Source organism: Somniosus microcephalus, chromosome 10 (assembly GCF_052327205.1).
Source record: "Somniosus microcephalus isolate GS21.2 chromosome 10, FLI_Smic_1.0, whole genome shotgun sequence".
Taxonomy (NCBI): domain Eukaryota; kingdom Metazoa; phylum Chordata; class Chondrichthyes; order Squaliformes; family Somniosidae; genus Somniosus; species Somniosus microcephalus.
In genome coordinates this window covers 167,004,671-167,027,791 of record NC_140996.1, presented here as the reverse complement: position 1 = coordinate 167,027,791, position 23,121 = coordinate 167,004,671, and the positions used below count along the sequence as shown (strand labels likewise).

The window sequence follows — 23,121 nt, the reverse complement described above, 5'->3', positions numbered from 1 at the left end:
AACATCATTAAAACAGATTTTCTGGTCATTATCACATTGCTGTTTGTGGGACCTTGCTGTGCACAAATTGGCTGCTGTGTTTCCTACATTACAACACTTCAAAAATACTTCATTGGCTGTAAAGCGCTTTGTGACGTCCTGAGGTTGTGAAAGGCACGAGTCTTTCTTTCTTCTGCAAATATTTTGTGTAGGTCAAATATCTGTTTAGTTAACTCTTATCCATAAAGAGCACAGTAATAATAACATCGAACAGGGTAATATATGCAAGGAACAATACCAGAGTATTTGGTCTGTTTAATACACTAATTTAAATATATAAATTAGGACTATGGAACTTTATTCCCAGTAGCATTCCCTCGCAGGGTTTGGAAATATACCACTTGTATGCTTTTTGAATACATAAGAAAGCTTATGCCAACATCAATTCCTTGCTCTCCGCCTACCAAAAAAACTATATACTAACTATACACCACTATCAAATGGCTGGTGCTTCTATAGACTCCAAAGGTATTTACATAGATCACTGCCTAATTTACATATTTTAGCTTGGAACTATTGTTAAAATCCACGGCTCATCATTTGAAGATAAATAATAAAGAGCCTGGCTCAGGCAGCAAGAATGCATGCTGCCACCAGCCCACCCATTTTCCACTATCATTCTATTCTCTCTACAAATGGTTGCAACAGAACTTCAATGCAATTGCAATTCTCTTAGCATAGTAACATGGGCTGAAAGAATTTTTTTCATGTACCCATTTCATCAGCAGGTGTCTTGTAACCATGCCGACACTTGCAGCATTCCACTACCTCAATTTCACCTATTGGTAATATGGGAAATAGAAATATCAAACTAACTTTTTTTTCCAAAAGGGTCTAAGTCACGTACACTGGTGACGAGTACTCATCACTGATGGCACCTTAATCTTTGATATACAAGTTATGCAGCAAGCAAAAGAAATAATAAAGCTTTCTGATGCCACCAGATATGGGGTCCTAGTAAACTGCGAAAAAGAATGCATAATAATACAGGTGGTTGTCTATTAAAAACCTAATTTCTTCTTAACCAAACAGGTGTCAGATTTATTATGCAGCATTGCAAGCCAGAGGAATATGAAGAATGACAGTGGGAAAAATGAACTTAAAATGACGATAGACCAAAATGACAGCACAAATCATACTAATTGTAACCAAGATTTGACCTCTGTTGATCTTGTGCATAAAATCACATTGCAGTGAAATGACATTGATGTTTAAATTGTGTGCATGAAAATGCAATTTCTTTGCAAGGTGAAATTTTTGAAGAGGAAAGGGACCCATAATTCCTATCTGTCCAAGCTATAGCTGGCCTGGGAGTGCATGACGCTGCTGCTTGTTGCTGAAAGTGGACACGTGTTTTGTTTTAGGTAAAGATATCCCTCATTTTGCTGCTATGTGCCCACCTATCTTCAACACCCACCCACCACCTCCCCGGCCCCAACAACAAAATATTACTTACAATGCATATTCCTTTAATGGTATTGTGGAAACATCAAAAACATCTTTGTTCTTCATAAGGTAGACTGAACGCACATAGGACACAAAGCACTGCAATAAAACAAAAACCTTTAATGCACATTTCATACATTATAAACAATCTCAAAGTAACAATTTATTTAGTTCAACAATGTATACCTCAAACTTCAACATGTTGAAAGGGTGATTTACAGCTCAACACATGGAAAAGAATCGGCAAACAAGCTGATTTTGCCAGCTTGGAGATCCTGTACAACGCAGCTGTTTTTCCCCAAGCAGTGCTACTTAAATGTTACAATATCCCAATTAAAACCAAAGAGTTGAGAGAATATGTCCCTATGCCAAGTCCCGTTGAGGGCCAAGATTATGGGAAAGCTCCCAACATGAGGAGTCCCCAACCCTGCCTCCGCCTACGTTAATGGCCATGTTTAGGGCAGACTGAGGTTCTGGCCCCAACAGGCCATCATGGCAATATATTTCTTTAAATTATTTTTATATAAAAGTCTTCAGGATAGTTGTTTTTTTTTTACTCCATTTGGTCTTCATTTTAAGAAAATTAGGCTAATGAAAAAATTACAGTATTAAACAGATTAAATCATTACCTTGTATGTTGTTCAAAGACACTAAACAAATCTGATCACAAAAAGACTAGCTTAATACAACTATCAGCACCACTGCAATGAAAATTGCACAAGTTTATTAATCAATTTTCAAATTTCCATTTGAGGGAAAACAAAACTTCGTACAGTATTTCGACATGCATTGCTGTGCTAATCTCTACCAAGTATCTTTGTGATTATAAAGTGCCTGATGTCCTATATTTACCGATTGCAGGGGAAACAAGCAATAATCCATTGTACCCCTTACTGTGTTTACATCTAATTCATCAAAAGCATCAAAAAGGTATCATCACAGTAGAAGTTGTCAGTAACTGAAAGACTCACCCGTTGCGCTCGTTCTTTCAGCTCCTGTTCTTGAGCTAAAAAAGCTTCCAGCTTTGTCTGTACATTTGTTAGTTTTCCTGGATTTATTCTGTTTAAAAAGATCAAAACAGTAATTACTTTTTTTTAAATTTAATTGCTAACAACCCATTAATCTACAATAAAAATATAAAATGCTCCTAAAATAAGCAAATTTAAGACCAAGAGAGTCAAAAACAAGATTACAGGATAGATTTTAATTTTTGCAATTGGTGTAATCACTGACACAAGTGCAAGGACAACTTAAAGCACCTTGGCACAAAATATAAATTTTAATCAGTTTTAGCTGTAAATATATGTGCTGCTTTCAAAACAGGAAAAACATTAGCAGCTTTTGGCATGCTGCCATGCCAGATTTCCTCAAGCACCAAAGGTAGAATAGACCCATGGAAGAAAAGTAGCACAATTTTTTTTTTTTAATTTTAAGCGGTTATCCTGTTTATAACGAGTATCCATTTTTTACAATTCAATTATCCATGTCACTGCCAACCTGTCAACAACAACTTGCATTTATATAGCACCTTTAACATAGTAAAACGTCCCAAGGCACTTCACAGGAGCATCATCAGTCAAAAATTTGAGATATTAGTACAGGGCAAAGAGGTAGGTTTTAAGGAACATCTTAAAGGAGGAGAACAAGGTAGAGAGGTGGAGAGGTTTAGGGAGGGAATTCCAGTGCTTAGGGTCTAGACAGCTGGAGGCTCAGCTGCCAATGGATGGGTGAAGGAAATCAAGGATGCACAAGAAAAAGAAAGACTTGCATTTATATAGCACCTTTCATGATCACCGGACGTTCCAAAGCACTTTACAGCCAATGAAGTACTGCTTGAAGTAGAATCTGTTGTAATGTAAGAGACCAGAATTGGAGCAATGCAGAGATCTTGGAGGGTTGTAGTGCTGGAGAACGTTAGAGATAAGATGGGGCAAGGCTATGGAGGGCTATGAACACAAGGATGAGAAGCCAGGCGTTGCTGGACCGGGAGCCAATGTAGATCAGTGAGCACAGGAGTGATGGGTGAACAGGACATGGCGCTAGTTAGGATACAGGCAGCAGAGCTTTGGATCAGCTGAAGTTCAAGGAGGGTGGTAGATGAGAGACCAGCCAGCAAAGCATCGGAATAGTCGAATCTAGAGGCAACAGAAGCATGGATGCTGAGGCAGGGTCGGAGACTGGCGATATTACAGGAAGTGGAAGTAGGCGGTCTTTCCGCCTCCTTTAAATTTTAATGCATTCTGATTTTTAAAGAATATAGCCTAGTTATTAAGATTCCCATTTGTAAATGGATTTGGAGAAATACATGTGCCTTACACTGTAAATACAGGAGACTACAACATGTATAAAGCACACTCAGTACTTAGAGGGTCCTGCTCAGAACATTCACCAGTCTTTATTTCAAATGCTGACTAATGTCTTACATTTTTCTAGCATTTTCTGTTTCTACAACAGTGTGTTCTTCCGTCACTGGCAGCACCTTCTGGCAGACTTTCAAACTACACAGAAGGAACTATGCATATGGGGAAAATTGAATAGCTCCGCAGCACGTCCGAGAAAAAAAACACTGGACAAGACCAATGCACTTTTAAATTACAAACTATGAACACTCATCATTCCTATGAGTGCCGTAACAGATAGTGAAGTTAAGTGCAGTTCTCACACCTTCAACCTGAACTAAAAGGAGAAAGGAAACTGGGTTACAATGGTTGAACTGACGCACTGGAATCTCCACTTTCAAAACAGAGATAAATCCACCCCCTGGCATGGTACTTGGCTCTGCAGACCAGGGGGACCGAGATAGCTAATCTCGGTTAAAGTAGTAAGCAGCCAAGGTTGATGTTTCGGGTGGGGCCCCAATCATCAGGCAGGATGGTGTTCTCTATAAACACTGTATTGACAGAAAATATTACAGGAAACTTTGCGCTATCTGGCACCAAGCTGTTGCCGTCCCATCAAAACTGCCGGACAAACCAGCGCTAATGTTAAAACATACGGAGATTTTGAGCTCCGTATCTGGCAACAAACCCTGACAGCTTCTAAACAGTCGGCTGTACCTTGCAAGCGTCTCTGTAGCTTAGCAACAGCTTCAGCGAGACCTTGCAGAGCCTGACTGGTGAAAAAAAAGCAACGAAAAGAAAAAAAACCTAACGAAACGGCTCCTGATTTTTGCCGGTGGCTCGAGCATTCCGGACAGTTAACCTCCGGATAAACCAAAGTTTCCTGTAGTGGCAATCCAGTGACCCCCTCTGGAAAGTGCGTGCGTCAACATCTGATGCAGACAAGACAAGTTTTAACTGCGATGCCCTCCACTCAAATAGCCTGGCAACTCACCGTCTAGATTTACTTATGAAGAACAGGTGAGCAGGCAATGTACCGGATAGATTTCAGGTCCATGAAACCATAATCCAGTGTGAATCACTGCCTTCAGAGAAGGAAAGAACTAAAGCAAAATCCTGAGAATGTCATAACAGAAGATATTGGGCCAGAAATTCAGGTCCCCATGGGTGAGTACGCACTGGGTACTCACGCGTAGGCCCAACGAAAGTGCCGGTTTCGTGCATGTGCGGGAAACCGGAACTTCCGTTCCCTTAAAGGAAGAGGTTCACAGGTCGAACACGTGTGCCAGAGAGGCAGCACGTACGCCTGGAACTTCCGTTTTTTTGCAGCTTTCTCCGGGAGGGTAAGTCTCCAGGAGCTACGCTTGTAAAAAGCAGTCGCAAGGCCTGCTTTTAACAAGGTAAGTGGTGAATTAAGTTAAATTAAAACATTTTTTCCACAGGTTTATTATTTTTAAATACTTTAAAGAAAGGTAAGTTTATTTTTAGCCCCGTTAGAAACTGTAATTAATTTTTTCAAAAATTTAAATTGTTTAAAATAGTTATTTTATGTAATTTATAGTTATTTTATAAAAATGTGATTTTTAAAAAATTTATTTGAAGTTTTAGTGATGTTTTGGGGCTGAATTGTATTCATATATTCATATATTTGACAGCTCTTCCCGTCAAATCTATGAATACAGATTCCCTGCTACCATTGGCTCTCCACGGCCCACGTGATCCCAGGGGATGCTTCGAACTAACTGCGCCCCTGGGATACGCAAGCACTGCACGCCGGCAGTTGGAGGCGGCCCAGGATCGGAATCCCACGCAGGCCCACAGCACAACGGCCGGCGCGCTAGGTAAGTGCAGGTCGGAGGCTTGCACCCGCGGGAAGCCTCCGACCCAAATTTCTGGGCCATTTTCACCACCACCACCATCATCCAAATATACATTTTTTTTTTAATTAGCATACAGAACACCTCGAGATGCCTTTCTATGGTGAACTACGTAGGGCAAGATGGAAAATAAAACTCTAGACTCTTTCACTTGTTTTGCCCAAAGGCAAGACAATGGAAAGACTGTTTAAAGCATGTTGCGTCAACTTTCAAAATAACTGCCCATCTGCCTCCAAAAACAGTTGCGGAAGGTACAGCTACAATTCTTTTCCCATACTTGCAGTTTGCATTATTTAAGAATAATATTCAAGAACATAGTTACAATAAGTGCTGCAGACAGAGGCTTAACTGGAATTTGAAAAATTGGAATTGTATTCTCACTGTTCCTGTAGTTGGTATAATTTCTATTTAGATCACAAGACCATAGAATTTAATTACGATAAATGATTCTTGTCCATAGTATAGCCCACCAAAGATTATAGCTGTATATTCGAGGATATTCTTATGATTAATGCATCATTCATTAAGCTATTGGCCCAGAAATTCGGGTCTCCACGGGTGAGTACGCACGGGGTACTCGCCCGTAGACCCAATGGAAGTGCCGGTTTCCTGCATGCACTGCGCATGCGCAGGAAACCGGCACTTCCGTTCCCATGAAAGCAGGGGTTCAGAGGTCGAACGCGTGCGTAGGAGAGGCTGCGCGTGCGCATTGAACTTCGGGGGTTTATTTATTTATCTATTTATTTATTTATTTTTAAAACAGGTTTTCCCGGGAAGGTAAGTGTGCAGAAGTTAGACATGTAAAAAGCAGTCGCAAGGCCTGCTTTTTACAAGGTAAGTGGTGAATTAATTAAAATTAAAACATTTTTTTCCACAGGTTTATTATTTTTAAATACTTTAACGAAAGGTAAGCTTATTTTTAGCCCCGTTAGAAAATAAAATTATTTTTTTCAAAAATTTAAATTATTGTTTAAAATAGTTATTTCATGTAATTTATAGTTTATTTAAAAAATGTGATTTTTTTTTAATTTTTTTTTTATTTGAAGATTTAGTGCGGTTTTGGGGCCCGTAGTATTTCTAAGTTTGACAGCACTTCCTGTCAGACTTATGAATGGAGCATTCCCTGCTCCGATTGGCTCTCCATGGCCCACGTTATCCCAGGGGACGCATCGAACTAACTGCGTCCCTGGGATACGCAAGCACTGCGCACCGGCAGCTGGACCAGGCCCCAGATCGGAATTCCACGGGGGCCCACAGCTCAACGGCCGGCGCGCAAGGTTAAGTGCAGATCGGGGGCTTGCACCCGCGGGAAGCCCCCGACCCGAATTTCTGGGCCATTATGTCATTGCTTCCCGAACTTATTTTTCAAAGTCTATAAAGCGGAAAGATTATGTACACCCTACTTGAGGAGTACACAGCTCTTCATAATAGGATTATATTCCTATGTTTATACCAAGTAACCAGCAAAATTATCCCAAAGAAAAACAAATGATCTCGAGTGAATTGATCTAAACATGCCACTTCATAAAGACTAGAAATTTACAGGCTATCACTTCAGCAGGTGGCACGGCATCTAAAAGGTTTGGAAAAACTAGAAAGTAAACTTCAATACTAAGAGTTACTGAAAAAAGAAAAAACAGTGCAGAATATTGGCAACCTCATGTATACTGTGCTACTGGGCTGGCCTGCTTTATTTTAGAAATATCTCACTGCATTCTCCACCTGCTAAACTTTTTGCTTCAACCAGGATGGAACCAGAAATGTGCTTCATCATGGGCAAATCAATATTTAAACTTCAGCAAACCTACTAAGTTTTACATTCCTATTGAAAACAAAACAAACAAACCAACCAGTTCAATGCCAAACTGCGTGCATTAAACTAATTTTAAGCTGCAGGTTTTATTTTGCACATCGGAGTGCGTGAATCCGTAACAAAGTAGATGGTGAATACGGAATGTATCTAAATTTATAGTTTAAAATGTAAAGGAGGCTTTCATGACTTAATGAAAACACACCTGGAAGATGCTTTGTTCACGAGAATAACAAACTTACCAAAATCCTGAGCTCACAGACATTCTTTTCTTACAAACCAAGAGTTGCTCCCCCACCATGTACAAACATAGATCAGCAAAACTAAAATATTATTTTTATCCTGATCTAAAAAAAAGCATGTTATAACCCAAACTCACAGTTGTACACACTTCTTCACCAGCAACCACCCATTAATGAAACTTTCAAAAACAAAAGGTGATTCAAGTGCATTGCTTTGAACTTGTAATACTTCCATTTCAGGCAATGTAAACATTTTTACAACATTTTCTTAGCCGGTATAATATACAAGTAGAAACACAACCACACTTTAGTTCTGGATGTTACTTTGATAAAAGTATTACTTTATTTTGTTGATGGGGACTTTTCTCTCCTCCAGCTGTTTCACCATGGCTTTCTCTTCAGATGGAAGTAGTACTAGCAATGCTTCACCACCTTCCTTGTACCTACAAAATAAAGTATACATTATGTTTAAATACCAATCTATACTAAAATTCACATCAATTGAATATCAAAACTCAAAGTAGCAATGCCCAATTAGATTTATTTCCTCCTCTTCCTTCCCCCTAACAGTGCACAAGTAAAAAAAAACTTGCATTTATAAAGCACCTTATATCAAAGAAACATCTCAAAACACTTCACAAAAATTACATGTCTACTACTCTCTGCTCTTCAACTTAGCCAATTACGTAAGCAGAACCTAGGGCAAAAAGCACTGGTGAATGGCACAAACTACTTTTGACATCAGTCTGTACGACAAAAGCTTAAATATTTTCAACTGGATGGAATAACTATACTATAGCCATGTTTTACAGAATAATGGATATTTGGATGTTCCAAGGCTGTAAACTGATTGAGGGGTTCAGACAGTTTGCAAGGTTCAGTGGGTTACAAATGATGAGATTAGACTACAGCTTTAAATCATTCCATTATTCTTCACTCTATATCAAATCTTTAAAATTTACACACAATTTATAAAATTTTATAAAAATGCTTAGATGCCTTGTTTTTAGGTTCACTAGTGCAATGGTAAACATTATTCACTACTTTGTGATGCCACTATTACAGGTTTATCAACAGTTAGGTCATCAGGAAATGCCATACATGTTATAGACTACAAACACATCTGTTGCAGGCTCTTGTATTTGTCAGGTGATCTTAAACCCAAACACTTACGCGCGTACAAATAACAGACACTTTCAAAAATCCCAAAGAATGTTCACAGAAAAGGTGTTCATATATTCTCCACAAAGGAAATGTGCAATTGACAATGTACACAAAGTTTGCTTAAGTAAATCATACTTACAATCACAGTACTATCAATCATAGAAGAGAAAATTTAAATCTCAGTTTATCTGCAAAAAAACAGCTCGAGAGCTTTTCTTCATTTGCAAAGAGATGGCGCACTGAAGTCATTAGCAGAGCTCCATCTGCTAACCTAGCCAAAGCCTGGCAAAACTTCTGCAAATGTTGGCAAGAGAATTCAGGTGGCAGGTGAAGCTTTATTGATAGAGCCTCTAGACTGCCCAGAGCGATCTTAATTATTCATTAGCTTCTTCCTTTTCAAATTCTGAGTCACATATTTAAACTTTAAATAACCCATCATTTTTTTTAAACTGATAATTATAACTGGGATAAGTATCCCCAAAATATTATTTAATTAAATACAATTAAAATACTGCATCCAAGGTTGATCTCTGGCAGCGCATTCATGATACAAGTTTAGCTTCAGTGCAAAGCTGTTTCATCTTCACAATGACACTAAACTTGGAGTGCAACACACATATTAAGACCCAAACTGATTGTGAAGCACCGCAGTGCCAGGAAAATCCCCGACTCTTGATACAGGCTATACTTGAACTATAATTACAGTGCTGGTGCAAAGCAAAACCACTTCACTTCAATGCTACAGTTAGTGTAAATGCATCTGGACTTACCCACATAAACAGTGGATGTTTTTTGTCAAACATACACTGCTACAATTGGTATTTTTACCAAGCAATTTCCCTCCCCAATGGTCCCATATCCCAACACCCAGAGTCCATCCTTCACCACTTCCACACCGTGCAACCCCTTCCCAGTGGTCCCACACTCCAAAACCTCCTCCCGGCTACTGCACCCAATGACGCTCCTCCTCAGTCTTCCCCAACAACACAGGCCTTCACTCCTCCCAGATCCCACCAATGCTCTTACTGCCCAGAACCACCCTCCCAACACTACAAAAACACATTTCCTCTCCCCTTTGCTGTTACATACATTATCTACAGTCTATCTCCTATTTATCTACAGTTTCCATGCAATCAACAATTGTGGAATCCCACAACACTACGCAATAAAAACACAATTCCACTTATTCAATCACCAGAAATCAGTGATGATTCTTGTATGTTGCAACACATTAAAACAAAGCACTGGGATTAATTTATAGAGGGATAGAATTGTAAAGCAAAGAAGTTATGTTAAACTTGTATGAAACCTTGGTTAGATCACACATGGTACTGTTCTGGTCCCTATATTATAAAAAGGATAGAGGTACTGGAGAAGATGCAAAAAAGATTTACTAGAACGATACCAGAACTGAGAGGTTATACCCATCAGGAAAGATTGAATCAGTTGGGGTTCTTTTCTCAAGAAGGGAGAAGACCGAGGGATGACCTGATAGAGGTCTTCAAGATTATGAAAGGGTTCGATAGGGTAGACATAGAGAAGATGTTTCCACTTGTGGGGGAGACCAGAACGAAGGGCCATAAATATAAAATCGTCACTAATAAATCCAATAGGGAATTGTGCAGAAACTTCTTTACCCAGTGAGTGGTTAGAATGTGGCATTCACTACCATAAGAAGTAGTTGAGGCTACTAGCATAGATACATTAAAGGGGAAGCTAGATAAACACATGAGGGAGAAAGGAATAGGTTACATTGATGGGGTTAGATGAAGAAGGGTGGGAGGAGGATCGTGTAGAGCATAAACACAGCATGGACCTGTTGGGCCAAATGGCCTGTTTCTGTGATGTAAATACTATACCCTCCAACTCAGTTAGGAATGCTACTAGTATTTCATTATTAAATTAGTTGATTGGTGCTTTCACCACTGGGTCATTGGGAGAACCTAACAACATAGGGAGAAAGAGGGTTGAGATCCTTCAGTTAAAGTTTAAGGAGCTAGGGTGGAATTTGAAAAGCAGGACATCAAAAGGTAGTAATCTCTGGATTACTCCCAGGGCCACACGCTAGCGAGAGTAGAAATAGGAGGATATGACAGGTTAATTCATGGCTAGAAACATGTTGCAGGAGGGAGGGCTTCAAATTCCTGGGACCAGTTCTGTGGCAGGAGGGACTTGTTCAAGATGGACGGGTAGCACCTGAACAGGGAAGGGACCAATATCCTCGCAGTCAGGTTAACTAGTGCTGTGGGGGTGGGTTTAAACTCATTTGACAGGGGTTGGGCACCAAGATGTAGAATAAAATAGCATAAATCAGATGCACAGGAGGACTAAGAGAGACAGTTAAAGAGTTAGAAATAATACAGAATTAGGTGGGAACATAGAAAATACAATGAGGTCTAAGTTAGGTTTGCTGTGCATGTGTGTAAATGCACAAAGTGCAGTTGTGTAAATGCACAAAGTGCAGTTAATATGTTTGGTGAACTGCAGGTGCAAATAACCACGTGGGAATATGATGTAGTGGCGATAACCGAGACCTGGTTCAAAAAAAGATGATTGGATGCTTAATATACCTGGGTGCAAGGTATTCAGGAAAGATAGAGAAGGAAAAAAGGAAGCAGGTAGCAGTTTTGATTAAGGAAAATATTACGGTGCTAGAAAGCAAGAATGTCCTTGAGGGATCAAAGACAGAATCTATTTGGTTGGAGTTGAGAAACAACAGAGAAGCTATTACGCTACTTGGTGTATTTTATAGGCCACCAAATAGTGGGAAGGAGATAGAGGAGCAGATTTGCAAAGAAATTACTGAGACGTGCAAGAACTATAGAGTAGTGATAATAGGAGACTTTAACTACCCCAATATTGAATGGGGCAGTGATTGTGTTCAGGGCAGAGAAGGGGAGGAATTTCTAAAGTGTGTTCAGGGGAACTTTCTTGATCAATATGTTTCCTGCCCAATGAGGAAGGAGGCATTGCTGGATCTAGTCCTGGGGAATGAAGTGGATTAGTCTGACCCAGGAGTAGTGTGTGAGGTGTCTGTGCTTTACAAAGGAGGTGCTCACAGAACTCTGCCACCTCTTGCAACCAGATCTGCAGCCTCACACCAGGGCAAGGAGAGCGCTACTAGTGGCTGTGAAGGTGACTGTGGCCCTGAATTTCATTGCACCAGGATCTTTCCAGGCTGGAGCAGGCGGCATCTGTAACATCTCCCAGTTCGCCGTTCACTGCTGCATAAGAGAGGTGACAGATGCTCTTATGCCAGGAGAGGGAAGTTCATTGACCAGAGAGAAGCAGGCATGTGGATTTTAGCTAAGAAGAATGAGGAGAGATTTTATTTTAAATTAACAAATTATGTTGAACTCCTGAATTTAAGGACATTCACCTGCATCATTATTTTTCAGTCTAAGTGGCTGCAACATGAAAGTGGGCATAAATCGAGGAAATCCGCAATCGCCATTGACTTGACTCGAGGCGGTCTATGTTAGTCAACTTTTTACAGTTTTAGTGAGGGTATTGGCGAAAAGGCGTAAAGGTATGGCGCAGCATGAATACACTGGGGCTTGCAAGAGCAACTGCAGTATTTCACAATAAAGATGAATTCTAAAATACTAGCTTAATATGCACAAGGCAAATGATTTCTCAGTCTCACACACACCATATCCTATATCATTTGTTCCTCTGTCTAAAAGCTCCAGGCTTCGCCATAAACTCAGTTCATCCCCTCACTGTCAGACATAAAATATGCCCCCGGTTGTTTGTGTGTAGACATTGTTTACAGCTTATCTGTTTTAAAATATCATTGGATAAACTCAAGTAGCTTTGAAGATCACTTGTCATCAGATCAAAATGTCTCTCAGTAGTTAGGGGCCATAAATATAAGACAGTCACTAATAAATCCAAGAGGGAATTCAGAAGAAACTTACTTACCCAGAGTGTGGTTAGAATGTGGAACTCGCTATCACAAGGAGTATTTGAGGTGACTAGCATAGATACATTTAAGGTAAGGTTAGATAAACACGTGAGGGAGAAAGGAATAGAAGGATAGTTGATGGGGTTAGATGAAGAGGGGTGGGTGGAGGCGCGTGTGGAGCATAAACACCGGCATATACCTGTTGGGCTGAATGGCCTGTTTCTGTGCTGTAAATACTATGTAAAAAATCATATGTAATAAAGTGGAGAATGTCACAGTGGAGGAGCATCTCAGGAATAGCAGTCATAGTATCATAAGGTTTAGATTAATTATGGAGAAGGACAAGGAGCAATCTAGAATAAAAATACTTAACTGAAGGAGGGCTAATTTCAGCTAATTGAGGAGGGATCTGGCCCGGGTAAATTAGAGTCAAAGACTGGCAAGCAACAAAATTGGAAGTATAGTAAACAGTGAGGAAGGTAGTATTAGACTTCAGAGGACATAGACAGGCTGGTGGAATGGGCGGATACATGGCAGATGAAATTCAACGCAAAAAAATGTGAGGTGATGCATTTTGGTAGGAGGAATGAGGAGAGACAATACAAGCTAATTGGTACAATATTAAAGGGGGTGCAAGAACAGAGAGACCTGGGGGTGTTTGTGCACAAATCTTTGAAGGTGGCAGGACAGGTTAACAAAGCAGTTAATAAAGCATATGGGATCCCAGGCTTTATAAATAGAGGCAGAGAGTACAAAAGCCAGGAAGTTATGCTAAACCTATATAAAACACTAAGTTCGGCCCCAGCTAAAGTATTATGTCCAATTCTGAGCACCACACTTTAAGAAGGACATGAATGCTTTGGAAAGGGTACAAGAGTGATTTACTAGAATGGTTCCAGCGAGGAGGGCTTACAGTTATGTGGATAGACTAGCGAAGTTGTTGTTGTTTTCCTAGAGCAGAGAAAGCTAAGAGGAGATTTGTTGGAGGTGTTTAAAATCATAAAGAATTTAGATAGAGTAAATAAAGAGAAACCATTTCCAATGGTTGAAGGGTCAATAACCAGAGGACACAGATTTAAGGTGACTGGCAAAAGAACCAGAGGCTTGAGGAAAAACTTTTTTTTACACAACCAGTGGTTAGGATTTGGAATGCACTGCCTGATAGGGTGGTGGAAACAGATTTAATAATAGCTTTCAAAAGGGAATTGGATAAATACTTGAGGGAGAAAAATTGCAGGGATATGGGGATCGAGCGGGGAAGTGGGACTAACTGGATTGCTCTTCGAAAGAGCCGGCACAGACTCAATGGACTGAATGGCCTCCTTCCATGCTGTACTATCCAATAATTGTACTGGGCTTTGTTGCCACCGAGGCTCCATGATCAATTTCCTGACTGTGCTGAGTTAGCTGACGTCAGCAAGGGCACAATTGGCCTCAGCACCCCTGGGCTAAGGAGAAGAGTTCTGCTCCACACCACGATCCAGTGACCCCTGTTGAAAAGTGCACACATCAACACTGGGCAACAACAGGATTGGGCTTGGATTGGGCTCAGCTATAATGCCTTCAAATAATCAAATAGCCTGCTGACACTAATTGTACAGGCTCACCAAAGGGCAGCAAGCATCTGTAGAACTGTACCCAGGAGAGTGAGAACAGGGGGAGAAAAATTGAAGAAAAAGAATCCATGATATGATTACTTGTCCTTACTAGACCCAACAGTAATACAACTAAATAAAAACTGCAACAAACTTCTTCCAAACCATGTGAACCATTAAAGCTGGATTTCATACTACAACAGTCTTTTATCAGTGCGAATTGCCTGGTACATCAATTCCGTTCACACCATCATACATTTGAGACTGTCAACATATGCTCAGTTATGTATTCCATTTCACAGTGCTTTTCAATGGCATAAAATATGCAGGATGCTGCACCACCGAATTTCATGTTTTCCACATATTTACTGAAATGGTTTTAATCAATTTATATTATATCTATCAAATTAAGTCCCAGATACTCTTCTTCCACGTTTAACAAAAAAGAGTCAATTTATTGCTAGCCCCATCTTTAGAAATTTTGAAGGGCCTGTAGTATTTGAACTGGCACCAGAAAACAGAAACGTCCAAACCAAAAGTACCCAAAAATAGATAAAATAAACCTCTCTACTACATAGAAAACATGGAAAACCAAAAAGCCACTGAAATGTGAATGCAGAGAAATAGACCAATATAGAGCAATCCCCTTATAGAGATATTGTAATATGAGTTACTAAAACCACAATGAACCCCTCCCCCATTAAAATGGCATTTCTTCATCAGAAGATACATATTTAGAGAATATAAGTAGAACTTTTACTAGGGCAATAATTGCTTTGAATAATTATTTTGTCAGTCTTCACGGTAGAGGAAGAGGATAATACACCTGACATTTCAGGGAAATTAATAATGAATCAAGGACTGGAACTCACTAAAGTTAAAGAAAGCAAGAAAACAGTATTAGAAAAAAATCCAAACCCCCCAGGACCTGATGGTTTCCACCCTAGGGTTTTAAAGGAAGTAGGTGAGGAAATTGCAGATGCTTTAGCCATAATCTTCCAAAGCTCTCTCGATTCAGGAATTATCCCTTTAGGTTGGAAAATTACAAATGTAACTCCATTATTTAAGAAAGGTGAGAGAGAGAAACCAAGAAATTATAGACCTGTTCGTCTAACATCTATTGTGGAGAAGTTATTGGAATCCATAATTAAGGACAGCGTGACTTGGAGAAATTTGAGCTGATTGGAGCCAACATGGATTTGTAATGGGTAGGTCATGTCAATCGAACCTAAATACATTTTTTGAGGAAGTAACTGAAGTAGTAAAGTAGTAGACAGGAGAACGTCTATGGATGTAGTTTTATGGAGTTCCAGAAGGCATTCGATTAGGTTCCATATAAAAGACTGTTAGCTAAAATTAAAGCTCATGGAATTGAAGGCAAATTATTTACCTGGTTAGAAGATTGATTAGGCAGTGGAAGACAGAGAATAGGGATAATGGGTATGTGAATTGGAAGGAATTAATTTGTGGTGACCCACAAGGATCTATGCTGGGGCCTCAACTATTCGCTATATTTAATAATGACTTAGATAAACACAATAGCGAGCCATATGTCCAAGTTTGCCAATGACACAAAGATTGGTGGTATAGTAAGTAGTGTAGTCGGGAGCATAAAATTATAAAGAGACTAGATTAAGTGAGTGGGCAAAACTGTGGCGGATGGATTTTAATACAGATAAATGTGGTCATCCATTGTGGACCAAAAAAGGATAGTTCGAGTATTATTTAATTGGTGAAATGCTAGGAACAGTGAAGGTCCAAGAGATTTAGGGGGCCATGTACACAGATCACTAAAATGGTACAAAAAATAATGAAAAAGGTTAATGGAATGTTAGCCTTTATAACTAGAGGGTTATAATATAAAGTGAAGGAAGTTTTGTGACAGCTATACAAAGCCCTGGTTAGACCACACCTGGAGTACTGTGTACAGTCCTGGGCACCACACCTTAGAACGGATATATTGGCCTTGGAAAGAGTGCAGCGCAGATTCACCAGAATCTTACCAGGGCTCCAAGGGTTAGATTATGAAAAGAGATTACGTAAACTAGGCTTGCATACCCTGGAATATAGAAGGTTAAGGGGCAATTTGTTTCAGGATTTTGAAAGGAATTGGTAGGGTAGATAGAGAGAAAGATTTTCCGCTAGTGGGGAAGTCTAAGACAAGGTGACATAACCTTAAAATCAGAGTCAGGCTATTCATGAGAGAAGTTAGAAAGCACTTCTTCACGCAAAGGGTGGCAGAAATGGTGGAACTCTCTCCCACAAAAAGCAGTAGATGCTAGCTCAATTAATCACTTTAAATCGGAGATCGATAGGTTTTTGCTAGCCAAGGGTAGAAAAGGATATGCAGCCAAGGCAATAGGATGGAGTTAACACAGATCAGCCATGATCTCATTGAATGGCAGAACAGGCTCAAGGGGCTGAATGGTCTAATCTTGTTCCTATGTTCCTAATATAATGTTATGCATCTAGTCACCAGAATGCTATTTTTCCTTCACAAAATATTATCCATTGATGCATATCTTGAACATTATCTTTTTAAATTTAAATGGTTTTTAAAGCATTGCAATTTACTATACATAACAGCATTTTTGATTGATCAAAGTATAATCCCCCTAAAGATTAATTCTGAACCTCACACAAATAGTACACTACAGATGTTTTAACTATATCGCATGCAATCGATTGAGGCGGGGAAGGAAGAAATCTTTCCACTACTTGTGGAAAAGCTAAACCTGAAAAAAATGTTGTGATCCTGAGTAAATTACACAGTTGAGAAAACGCAAAAGATTATGAATAATTCCTAATACACCAAAAAATGTTCCACTTCATGCCTTTGCTAGGTTTAATTCACTGCATTTTTGAAAATGCACATCACCACAGTAACTAAATGGAAATCAAATAGGTTGAGATTTAACAGCAATAATACAGGGCAGAACAGAATCAACGAACTAACTGTAGAATTTATATACATGGAGTAATGATAAATTACATAATTGCTGAAACAAATCTCATCTGACAATCTGCAATTCAATTATTTAGAGATGTAGAATTCATTTTGACCAATTCACATCTTTCTACATTATAAAATATTAGGTGAATTTTAACTAACATTTTTGTACATCAACTCTGAATACTTCCCCATTCCTTTTAACATTCCTGTAAAACAAATAAGCAAGCAGTCATTGCAGAGCAGTATTCGCTCAAAAAGCAATCCACATCATTTTAGTGTCAGCCACTTTCTTCTCACACTTGCTATACAACTTCAAGTTGGTTCTTATCCAAGAGATATGCTAATGTAACTTGTCTGCAGATGGAGCACGTGACAAGGGATTGCTGAGATCAGCTTCAAGGACAATGGAATCTAGATTAGCTCATAACCCATACAAGCAATGCACCATTTCCATTCACTACTCTGCAGGAAAAAGTATGTCACAGGGTGAACCAGGGTCATGTCACTTTGAACATTTATTACAGGATTATCAGGATGCAATGAAAAAAAACCTTTCTTCTGCCTCACTGTTCCCTTCATCTAGTTTTAAAGTGGATGTAATTGGGGGGTTTTTTAAAAACAAAAAGGGTTTTCATCGCTGTTGAACCCAAGATTTGGGAGACTGATCTAGTTGTATCATAGATTTGCCCAACAACAACTTGCATTTATATAGCGCCTTTAATATAGTAAAACATCCCAAGGTGCTTTGCAGTAGCATTATCAAACAAAATTTGACACGGAGTCACGTGAAATATTAGGACAGGTGAACAAAAGCTTGGTCAAAGAGGTAGGTTATAAGCAGAGTCCTAAAGGAGGAGAGAGGTGTAGAGGCGCAGAGAGGTTTAGGGAGGTAATTCCAGAGCTTAGACGGCTGAAGGCATGGCCAGCAATGGTGGAGGGAAGAAAATCGGGGTACACAAGAGGCCAGAATTGGAAGAACACAGAGATCTCGGAGGGTTGTAGGGCCAGAATTGGATGTTACAGAGCTAGGGAAGGGCGAGGCAATGGAGGGATTTGAACACAAGGATGAAATTTTTTAATCGATTAGTTGCCGAAGGAGAAATATAAATAGATCATTCTTAGTCACAAGAGAATATGACCAGTTTATTCAGTTGTGTAACCAGAGCAGGCACTAGTTTAATAAATAAAGGCTAATTTCATGATTCTAGGAATGCAGGATAAAATACAGTCTGCTTGCCAGACCGGGAGCCAATGTAGGTCAGCAAGCACAGGGGTGATGGATGAACAGGTCACAATATAATAATTGCATCCAAATGTTACCGGTGGCGAGTAAACAAATTGGCAACACAAATAACCCAGCAATGTCCAGATGAATAAATCCACTGGCACTGCTTGAAGGATTAATGTGAAACAGAATATGCAAAGTACTTTTAAATTTTCCACAAATCAGTTAACACATGAAACTTGCATCATATTCTACTGCTCTATATACTATATATATATATTGTCATTTTAAAGTTAATTTTAGATGTGATGACAAAAAATCCAATGGGATGAGCAGCATCAATTTTATAAATAATTTTAATCAAGCGAATCAAAAATGTGAATTGTCGTGTCCCAGTGAATAAAGTACGACAAATTTCAGAAATTATTATATAGTACATCCTTTAAAATGTTATCCGCTAAAAAAATTCACGTACTCGGGTGCAATGGAAACTGGTCTCTTACCAATTATTCAGCATAAATCTGCTGACTTACTACCAAATATTCCTTTCCCCATAAAAAAAATTGTGCTCATGTCCAACCCCACCCACCCACCCCCCGCCGCCGCTTCTCAGTGGAGATTTCTCAGCGGATCAACTCCATAAAAATAAGATTGTTACAATTTTCAGATCTACCTTGGATGTTATCACAGGTTCAGCAACACAGGACACACCCATGAGCAGCCCTCATGTCTTACTCTCCCCTCATCCCCAAAGAGTGGATTCTCTGCAGACACCCCATGCTGGGCTCAAATTAATTGGCCCTGAATTTGTGGTCGGAGGCTTCCCGCAGGGAAATGCCTCCGATCCGCAAATAAAATGCCCGTGTACCTGGTGGTCCAGGCGGTAATGAGATTCGCGGTCCTGGGCCTCTCCAAGGTGTGCGCAGGAAGAGGCCCGCCTATCCCGGGGCGCAGGCAGTTCGCAAGCGCCCCTGTGATCATGTGGGCCGGCCCAACGAATGACAGAAGGGGGATCCCCATTCATACTTATGGGGATTCCGTACCCCAAAAAATACTTCTACACTTCAAATAAATAAAAATAAAAATCACATTTAAAATTAATTAAAATTACATTTAATGAAATATTTAAAACAAAAATTTTTTGAAAAATAAATTTACATGTTTTAAAGGGACTAAAAACAAACTTACCTTATTTCACAGGTTTTTAAATGTATGAATTATTTAAAAAACAAAAAATAACATTTTTTCAAACTCTTACGCTGGTAAAAGCAGGCCAAGCAAGTGTTTTTTTTTTGGAAGTGAAGTCACTGTTGTAATGTAGGAAACGCAGCAGCCAATTTGCGCGCAGCAAGCTCCCACAAGCAACAATGTAATAATGACCAGATAATCTGTTTTTGTTATGTTGATTGAGGGATAAATATTGGCCAGGGCACCGGGGATAACTCCCTGCTCTTCTTCGAAATAGCGCCATGGGATATTTTACATCCACCCGAGAGGGGAGACGAGGAAAGACTGCACCTCTGACAGTGCAGCATTTCCTCAGTACTGCACTGTCAGCCTAAATTTTTGTGCTCAAGTCTCTGGAGTGGGACTTGAACCCACAACCTTCTGACTCAGAGGCAACCAACGGTGCCATCCAAAGATGTGCGGGTTAGGTTGATTGGCCATGATAAAAATTGGCCCTTAGTGTTAGGGGGGATTAAATACGTGGGGTTACGGGGTTACAGGGATAGGGCTTGGGTGGGATGGCTGTCAGTGTAGGGACCGGGTGCTAGGGTTTGGATGATCAGCCATGATCTCGTTGAATGGCGGAGCAGGCTCGAAGGGCCGAATGGCCTACTCCTGCTCCTATCTTCTATGTTTCTATGTAACGGAGCCACTGGCTGACATGGATTATAAAATTGTAATCCAATAATTGAATAAAATGTACCTGATAATGCAATGAAAAACTGAATTAGTACATGTATGCAATTTTTAATTGAAATATATTAAAGTCTTTATTTGTACATAGTAATCTTCTTAGTGAAAATTACCAAGTTTTTATAGTTCATAACCAGGAAGTATTCAGCTAATACAACATTCGTGCACACACACTGGTCCCCTTTGCTAATTCCAGGCACTACTATATAATGCAGGAAATATGAAAGCCATTAAAATATTCATGACAATGTAAGAAAAAAAATCCCATTTCAGCTAAAAGAAAATAATTTGCCTAGCTTGAAAAAAAAATGAAAATTTATGATCCTTTAAAAATAAAATTTGAATCTATAATTTTCCAGTTAATATTCATCACAGGCACTCTTGAGTAACCCATATTACAAGAATTCCCAAGAGAATTATAAGACATTTTCATATGCATGGCTGCACATCACAATACCTAGCTGTCCTTCCTGCTCTGTGAATGTAAGTATTAGCATCCTCTGGACAATCCAACTGAAGAACCCAATTCACAGCAGGGAAATCTAGAAAGAAAAGCAGTCACATTAAACACTCCAATAGTTTACTAAATAATCTTAATATATTGTGTGCTTGGTCTTTTATTTTTATTTTAACTATGTGCAGTTAAGCCACTATTGTAAAACTTAAAACATTCTCTCAGCACTCTTAGTGCAAACATATAGACCCGGATTTTCCGGTCAGTGGCAAAGGAATGGTGCTCGTCATTCATTATGCTGACAGCTGCCCACAGCGTTTACATGGGCTTTTGAGCATAGACTTGCTATCATTGGGCGTCTGATCCAGTGTGGTGTCCTCTACAGGGGATCTGTGGCGTCAGTGAGCAGGTCAAGCAACAGCGAGGCTCTTCAACCAATCAGATTGAAGCATCCAACGAGACCTGGGTGTCCTTGTGCAACAGTCACTGAAGGTAGGCATGCAGGTGCAGCAGGCGTTTAAGAAGGCAAATGGTATGTTGGCCTTCACAGCGAGAGGATTAGAGTGCAGAAGCAAGGATGTCTTGCTGCAGTTGTACAGGGCCTTGGTGAGACCACACCTTGAGTATTGTGTGCAGTTTTGGTCGCCTTATCTGAGGAAGGATGTTCTTGCCATGGAGGGAGTGCAGTGAAGATTCACTAGACTGATACCTGGGATGGCAGGAATGACGTATGAGGAGAGATTGGGTCGATTAGGCTTATCGCTAGAGTTTAGAAGAATGAGAGGGGATCTCATTGAAACTTATAAGGATAAGGGGTAAGCCATTTAGGGCTGAATTGAGGAGGAATTTCTTCACCCAGAGTGGTGAACCTGTGGAATTCTCTGCCACAGAGGGCGGTGGAGGCCAGTTCATTAAATATATTCAAGAAAGAGTTGGATATATTTCTTGAGGCTAAAGGGATCAAGGGGTATGGGGAGAAGGCAGGGACAGGATACTGAATTTGGATGATCAGCCATGATCTCATTGAATGGCGGAGCAGGCTCGAGGGGCCAAATGGCCTACTCCTGCTCCTATCTTCTATGTTTCTATGTGGACACTGGATGACGACTCCATCCAGTTTGGCTTTGACGCCCCTGGCATTGCAAAAGCCAACCGACACCGACTCGATCAAGGCTCATACGTGAATAATGATCACTTGGAAGAGCCACCAGAAGGCGATCACAGCCTGTGGATTTGTTCGCTGGTAAGGAATCATCATCTTGAAGAGATGGCGCTAAAGCTGTACTACCAACTTTCAAATTGGGCATCATTCTTTAAATGCACCATCCACAAATGAATAGGGAGTCTACAAATTTGGTCCAATTAAGGCTTTTATTTGCCAACTGATTGCGTACTATGATGTAGCAACAGGCACAAATCCAACAACAAATGTAGCCAAAAAATTAGTAGAGGGTGAAAAGATAGTTTTGATTTAACTACTTTATACAGAAGGTGGCAAATGTATGGAATGAACTGCCAAGCGAAGCAGTGGAGGTTGATTGCATCAGCAAACTCAAGAGAAAGTTCTCGAAGTACCCGCCAAAAAATAGATATGACAGGTATTGTGAGGTATATTTCCTAGACACTGAAACCAGCTGGATGGACCACAATAGTCTTTTCCAGTTCTATATATGCCTATATAATCCTATGCAATACAAAAAAAATTAAACAAACCCACAATCAGGTGCAGCACATCCAGTGTATAACCAAAACAAGTCAATCAAGAAATTTCATTGTAATCTAACCAAGCACAGGTCAAAAAGAATTTGAGGTGAAACATTGGTGCTTTGCAGATCAACTAACAGAAACTTGAAAGCTGATCCATTCTGGCCATCATCACAGGGTGGCCAGGAGCGGGGCGGGGGGCAAGAGAAGTAGGAGAGAGAGAGTGAACACTTGTGCATAAGTGAGCACAAGAGAATGAGCTAACACAAGAGAGCACGTGCATGAGGGGGGGAAAGAATTATTCAAGTGAATGACACATTCCTACAAGAGAATAGAATTTAGGAGTAATAAAAAAATGAGATTTTCAAAAGCCAAATAGTTAGAAAGAGAGAAACTTAAAAAAAAAACTTCAAATTGTCTTATACTTTTAACTATGGTCTTCATCC

At 39.8% G+C, this 23,121-nt stretch overlaps 1 protein-coding gene across 2 annotated transcripts in view; it reads right to left on the bottom strand.

The window, feature by feature from the left end:
* ddx10 (DEAD (Asp-Glu-Ala-Asp) box polypeptide 10) overlaps window positions 1-23,121 on the bottom strand; it is a 74,548-nt gene that overhangs the window by 1,648 nt on the left and 49,779 nt on the right. For both annotated transcript variants that reach the window (XM_085999108.1, XM_085999109.1), the window contains exons 9-12: window positions 20,975-21,059; window positions 8,095-8,196; window positions 2,457-2,544; window positions 1,496-1,584 (exon numbers count right to left, since the gene is read on the bottom strand). In XM_085999108.1, the coding sequence (XP_085855234.1) occupies window positions 1,496-1,584; window positions 2,457-2,544; window positions 8,095-8,196; window positions 20,975-21,059 (364 nt within the window). The remainder of the gene's footprint in view (window positions 1-1,495; window positions 1,585-2,456; window positions 2,545-8,094; window positions 8,197-20,974; window positions 21,060-23,121) is intronic.